This window comes from Oncorhynchus gorbuscha, linkage group LG14, assembly GCF_021184085.1.
Source record: "Oncorhynchus gorbuscha isolate QuinsamMale2020 ecotype Even-year linkage group LG14, OgorEven_v1.0, whole genome shotgun sequence".
NCBI classification, from domain to species: Eukaryota; Metazoa; Chordata; class Actinopteri; order Salmoniformes; family Salmonidae; genus Oncorhynchus; species Oncorhynchus gorbuscha.
This window is the reverse complement of record NC_060186.1, coordinates 37,863,504-37,870,088: the sequence shown is the minus strand read 5'-3', so window position 1 is coordinate 37,870,088 and position 6,585 is coordinate 37,863,504. Positions and strand designations below refer to the sequence as shown.

Here is a 6,585-nt window from a genome sequence, read left to right as displayed (position 1 = left end):
AGCAGCCGTCTGTAAACTGCAGGTGGCAGTAAATCACCAACCTTAGCTTTATACCTGTTCAAACACACACAGGGTGACAGTATGCACCCTTTTAGTTTCATTAGTAGAACTCACTGAGAAACTCAGATTAGCTAATTGCCAACAAGCTGGTAAAACCCTAAACTAAAAGTACAGCTATCATGCTTGTAAACTAATTATAGTGTTCAAAAACCATATTAATACAAGTTAAAATTTGGAGGGGCGTTAGTGTTGTAAATACAACATTTCCACTTGGTTCCGAACGCAACATTTGAACGTTTCAACATGTAACACCTCAGCATTCTCCTCTTTATTGTTTGAATCTCTGAGGTATTTTTGATTTCGCGATGGCGGCGCTATTCGATTCCTCACATGTGCAAAATGGCTCCCGGAAGATAAACCCTATAACCCGGAAATCAAACGTGATCAGTAGTTTATTTGGAAACGCGTAGCTAGCAAAACAGTTAGCTATTCCTCCAGCCGTCGTTTTTAATCGAGTCGTTTTAAACATATGTCATAATTTATAGCTGTGTGTAGCGTATTGTGAAACTACGGGAGATGGGAGTCCCCGCATTTTTTCGTTGGTTGAGTCGGAAATATTCTACGATTGTTGTCCATTGTACTGAGGAGAGGGTACGTCTTTGTTTGTAGCCAGCTGCCTGATTGGTAGCGCCAGCTAGTGTTGCGCATTTTCAAGGCCGTGTAATAATTATACTATTTATTCCTGTAAACGGGTTGTTAGCGCAGCTAGCAGGCACGAACGTTACTGCACTTTAGATATAACATTACCTAACTAGCTATTATATCTAACTATATTAGTAGTGTAACATGTTCGTTCAATCTAAAAATGGCTAATGTATGGGATGCACACAACTAACGTTAGCAAGCCAGCGCACCAACTATGCTACTTGCAATTTAGATTGCTATACACGCACATCATTATCACAGGGCCAGTCTAGCCTTGGGCTAAGATGGCCAACTCTATCGTAAATTGTGGTGTTTATCGGTGACTGGAGCTCCGACGTTACATAAAAGGAAGTTTATCAAAAACATAAAAGGAAGTTTATCAAAAACTGGCCTCAGCACCCCCAAAAAATGACACATTACACAGAACAATGTCGTGTGTAAATTCTTTGGGCACTAAAATACGTTTTCATATTCACTTAATTTTGTTACGTCGGAGCTCCAGTCCGCCCAAACCTGTCGCCACTCAATTCCATCGTAAAACGTTGTTTAATTGTCTAGGGCTGAGAGAGCCCGGGCCGAGAATAATTAATTGTGAAACGACTATTGAGTGACAAACTCGCGAGTCGAGTTTGGTTTGCAAACAAAACTGAAACTAGACGGCCCGTCGATGTTATGACTAGAGAACGTTTGGCAGAGTCTTATGCATGGCGCAGCCAAGTAATTGTTACATAAATAAGGTTATCATTAGTTGTGTCATTGCAATAATGTTTAATTAATTTAGGTTCCATCTTCCCTTTACTCACAGTCCAAGGAATGCAACGGTGTTCGGATTCCTGTTGATACCAGCAAACCGAATCCAAATGAAGTGGAGTTTGACAATTTGTACTTGGACATGAATGGGATCATTCACCCCTGTACACATCCTGAAGACAAGTGAGTCCTCCTCACAGAACATAGCATTGCCCCATATTCCCTTTATATCAATCAATCTTACAAATGTATTTATGAAGCCCTTCTTACATCCGCTGATGTCACAAAGTGCTGTACAGAAACGTTATAATACACTTTATAGTGTATTACTTTTGACCAGGTCCCATAGAGCGCCGGTCAAAAGTAGTGCAGTATATATACTGTGCCATTTGGAATACACTCAATAGCTATGAATCTCTATGGTAGTACTATTGTGTATTACATTGAGTTGTGATGTTATTCTAGTATTACCCTCTAAAACTCCACTTCACTTTCACAGGGCTGCACCCAAAAATGAAGATGAAATGATGGTTGCCATCTTTGAATACATGGATCGGCTCTTCAACATTGTGCGGCCCAGAAGGGTTCTTTACATGGCTATAGATGGAGTGGTACGTTCTGCTGCTTTCTTTTCATGGGAGAGAAACTTTTTTTTATTAACCCCTTTTAGATATCCTACAGTTTTGTTCAAACAATATGTTGGCCAATGACCTGTGCAGCAGTTGTGACATTCTGTTTCTCTGAACAGGCCCCTCGTGCCAAAATGAACCAGCAGCGGTCCAGGCGATTCCGTGCCTCCAAGGAAGGAGTGGAACTGGTTGAGGAGAAATCCCGCATCCGAGAGGAGATCCTCGGGAGAGGTGCATATATTTTCAGAAAACTGTCTATACTTATCGTTCCATTAGAATTTAGACTAAGCACATTTAATGAGAAATATTTGCCATAACAGAATTACAACTTTTTAATCTTCACCTTTTAGGAGGGTATCTTCCACCTGATGAAATCAAGGAGAGATTTGACAGTAACTGTATCACCCCAGTAAGCATTTGAGGCTTTTCTTGTATAATAACAATATTTTCTAAGGCTGTTTTACTGTTACCAATATTTTGCAGTGTAAAATGTCTTCATGACGGTGCACTAAAGCTGAGATCTCTGATTGCAGAGGGACTTGCCCCGGGTACTTTTTGACACATTTTTGTCAGGCTGCTAAATTGTGAATACTGTCTGGAAATTCATTATTCATTTGAATATTCTCTAGGGCACAGAGTTCATGGACAACCTTGCAAAGTGTCTCCGTTACTACATTGCAGACAGACTCAGTAATGACCCTGGATGGCGTAACATTACAGTAAGTATTATTGCGAAAAAGGTGATAGCATCTCCGAAAAACAACAAGACAGATTCTAATGCATTGGTGGTCTTTAATTTATTTAAAAGCTGACACGTTTTGGCCTCAAGCTGAAACGTTTTAAGCGTTATGTTGGTCAGTTGTTCTGCTCAGACATGTTAAGGCCTTAGAACAGGGGCTGCCCACTCCTCTTCCTGGAGATCTACAGTCCTGTGGGTTTTCAGTCCAACTCTAATTTAATACATCTGATTCTACCAATTAGCTTTTGTACAAGACCTTAACTAGCTGAGTCAGATATGCTAAATTAGGGTTGGACTGAAATTGTACAGGACCGTAGATCTCCAGGAAGAGGGTTGGGCAGCCCTGCCTTAGAACATTTCTCAATATGTGCTTGTTGGAAATGAAACCAAGGTCAAGTCTGACATGGTCATATGCATTGAATATTGCTATCATTGTTCATATGGAAACATTCTTTATTTGTTTTAGGTCATATTGTCTGACGCCAGTGTCCCCGGTGAGGGGGAGCATAAGATCATGGACTATATCAGGCGACAGAGAGGTATGGTCCTTTTCAATATGTGGTTATTGGCCCTTTTTTTAAAGGTCATTTGTGACATTGTGATTTCTGCCAGGCATATTACAAGGTCTCAAATGGCCTTCTGTCTTAGTGCAACTTTTTATTTCAAGCTCTGCAATCACATATATTCTAACTATATGTAATGACTCATAATCCATCCATTTATCTTTTTTGTTTCTCACAGCTCAGCCTCACCATGACCCCAACACACACCACTGTCTTTGTGGAGCTGACGGTAAGCTTTGCACCACAAGGGTCTCTTAAGTATTGAAGAGTAACCAACAATGGGAGAAAGTTGAGCATCTATAGCAAGAGCTTTCCCCAAAGCTGTGTTTTATATATCCTGCAACTTGTAGTTATGAGAGAGCATGATGGGTAAAGACACAAAAGCAAATTAGATGCCACAATTACTGTTAAGACTCTTGTCAAACCAACTTGAAGGTATGTAGATGCAGTGATTCATATTCAGGTTTTGTTGAGTAGTTGTCAATAATTGTAGGGAATACATTGTTATCTTATTGAGCCTGACCGGCTCAAGGTCTGTGGTTGACGGTGATGGCGTACATGCTTTGTTTTTCTAAGACTACGTTTGAGACTTCTATAAATTAAGTTCATGATAGTGCATATTAACAGGTTCCTGGTTTCCAGTCCTTAAAAACAGTTAGCAGTACTACTTGCAACTCTCCAACCTTGTACATTGTTAGACGATAGAGCGTCACGGTTCTCTGCAGGCCTTATTGTTCTGCTATATTAATGGCCAGTTAGTTTTGAATGGGTGCACTTACACAGGACATGATAGATAAAAGCTTCAGCATTCCATGGTTCATGATGCACTTGGTGAGCAAAGGATGGATTTTGTTGTATGTAATTAGCTTGAAGAGGAGATTGATAAATTCAGGCTGTGTCACAAATGGCATCCTAGGCCTTACATTAGTGCACTACTTTTGACCAGGGTCAGTGGGGCTCTGGTCAAATGTTGTGTACTTTCTAGGGAAATGGTGCTATTTTGGGCGCAGCGCTCTTCCCCCTTCCTCCAAATGGATAAATCATGGTATTGTACGTGCATATTAGCATTTGTAGATGATAATGCAGACATGGCTCATAATATAGACTAGGTCATTTAATTAACATAATGCCGTAGAAACCTGAGTTAATTGTCCCGGATGACAAAGCATGTATTAAATGCAGTACTTCAGAGCTATTTTCAGCCTTTCAATGTATTCAAGTTTTTCTGTTTGCACAACAATACTGATGAAGGGTTGAAACACGTGGGTTTTTACATTTTAACAATAGACGCTCTTTCATCAACTGCCACTGTTATCCAAGAGTTGCTGAATGTCCTCTTCTATTCTGTTTGCATATTTTATTTTGGATTTCCCTAGCTGACCTTATCATGCTGGGCCTTGCCACTCATGAGCCCAATTTCACCATCATCCGAGAGGAGTTCAAGCCCAACCAGCCCAGGCCCTGTGCTATGTGTGGACAGAAAGGCCATGAGATCAAGGACTGCCAGGGAGTGGCCAGGGAGAAACAGGGAGAGGTACATTGACATTATAGCTATGTCTCCAAGGGCCAGTTTCACAGACATAGATTAGGCCCAGTCCAGGACTAAAAATCATTTTCGATGGAGGTTTTCAATCGAGTTTGGTTTTTAGTCCAGCACTATGCGTTCAGTAAACCTCTCCTAAAAAGGTCAACATTCCGTTTTCTCTACGTTGATCATCAGCGTTGACCAATGTTGTGTTCTTATTGCAGCATGATGAGTTTGCAGACACTATGCCGGCTTCTGAACAGGAGTTCATATTCATCAGGCTGTGCGTTTTGCGTGAGGTACGTTCTGTCATATCTTCTTGAATTTAAAAAAAATACTGCTAGTTGTGTTTTTGGACATGCAGCTAGTAATTCTCTGATCCGTTGTGTTATTGGTTGTATGTGTGAAATACGTCCTTGACTTCGGATCAAAACTGGATAAGTTGAGGCATGAGTCTCCCCAGTTTTAGATCTGTTTTTCAAGGTTTGTTTCCTTTTCCATAGTACCTGGAGCGAGAGTTGACAATGGCCAGTCTGCCCTTTCCCTTTGACTTTGAGAGGACTGTCGACGACTGGGTCTTCATGTGCTTCTTCGTTGGCAACGATTTCCTGCCTCATTTACCGTCCTTAGAGATTAGGTAAGCCTGACTGAACTCAGATGATGCTTACGGTCTTGAAAACACCTTGACAACAATGAATTCTCGCTCTTTCCATACATTTCAGTTGATGATACTTTTCGTGTCTTTCAGAGAGGGTGCGATAGATCGACTGGTGGGCATCTACAAAGACGTTGTGCACAAGACTGGGGTAAGTGTTTTCAGTGTAGGCTTAGGTATGTCCCCTTCAAGAAAAGTATTTGGTTCAGTTTCCCAAACACCGGTTTTTATTTTATTTTTTATTATTATTATTAATTTTATTTTTAGTCCTGGACTAAAAAGCATGCTCAATTGGAATTCTCCCTTGAAAAAGGTTTTTGGTCCAGGACTAGACTTAAGTTGTCTAGGACACATGCCCTTAACAGCTGTCCTGACTTTCCTCCTTGCCCAGGTATTTGTTCATAGCCTTAACTTGGTCTTTGTCCCTCCTCACAGGGCTACATCACAGAGAATGGCTTTGTCAAGTTGGAGAGTGTTGAGTTGATCATGCAGGCAATCGGTGTGGCTGAGGACAACATCTTCAAGAAGCGCAAAGAGGATGATGTAAGACTAAGGAGGATCAGTAGCTTTCAGCAGGGGAAAGTACTGCTCAATAGATTATATTCTTCTCTGGCTAAACAGTGGGCTGGGAGATTTTCCATATGATTTGCATTAACCACTGTATGGGTATTTGATTTAAAATTGCTCGTTCAGGTAGGTATTTGACACTGTCGTTATTTAAGATAATGTGGTTGATTCAAAAGTCAGGGAATTAGTCATTGTGAACTGAAAGCCATGTCTTTTTCCAGCTTCACTGTTTGTCACTAATGGGGTTTGTCTTGCAGGAGGGATTCAAGCGAAGGAATAAGGAGAAAAAGAAGAGGATGAAGGTAAGTGGAAAGATGTACCCATGTTATGGCTATTTGTTTGACGAGATGTTTTGAATGAAGCCCTCAGTCCTCACATTTTCCGTGTTTCTTTGAACGGACTATGCAAGTTAATTTGTTTCAATGGGCAATCACACACATGGTATTTTTAAT

At 40.8% G+C, this 6,585-nt stretch overlaps 1 protein-coding gene across 1 annotated transcript in view; it reads left to right on the top strand.

Moving 5' to 3' along the window:
* The first annotated feature begins 436 nt into the window (after positions 1 to 436).
* LOC123994891 (5'-3' exoribonuclease 2-like) overlaps positions 437 to 6,585 on the top strand; it is a 30,440-nt gene continuing 24,291 nt past the window's right edge. The window contains exons 1-14 of the mRNA XM_046297965.1: positions 437 to 651; positions 1,511 to 1,638; positions 1,955 to 2,066; positions 2,204 to 2,315; positions 2,435 to 2,493; positions 2,714 to 2,803; positions 3,290 to 3,362; positions 3,565 to 3,615; positions 4,763 to 4,920; positions 5,136 to 5,210; positions 5,415 to 5,548; positions 5,660 to 5,717; positions 6,002 to 6,109; positions 6,391 to 6,435. Coding sequence (XP_046153921.1) covers positions 577 to 651; positions 1,511 to 1,638; positions 1,955 to 2,066; positions 2,204 to 2,315; positions 2,435 to 2,493; positions 2,714 to 2,803; positions 3,290 to 3,362; positions 3,565 to 3,615; positions 4,763 to 4,920; positions 5,136 to 5,210; positions 5,415 to 5,548; positions 5,660 to 5,717; positions 6,002 to 6,109; positions 6,391 to 6,435 — 1,278 coding nt within the window. The 5' untranslated portion in view covers positions 437 to 576. The remainder of the gene's footprint in view (positions 652 to 1,510; positions 1,639 to 1,954; positions 2,067 to 2,203; positions 2,316 to 2,434; positions 2,494 to 2,713; positions 2,804 to 3,289; positions 3,363 to 3,564; positions 3,616 to 4,762; positions 4,921 to 5,135; positions 5,211 to 5,414; positions 5,549 to 5,659; positions 5,718 to 6,001; positions 6,110 to 6,390; positions 6,436 to 6,585) is intronic.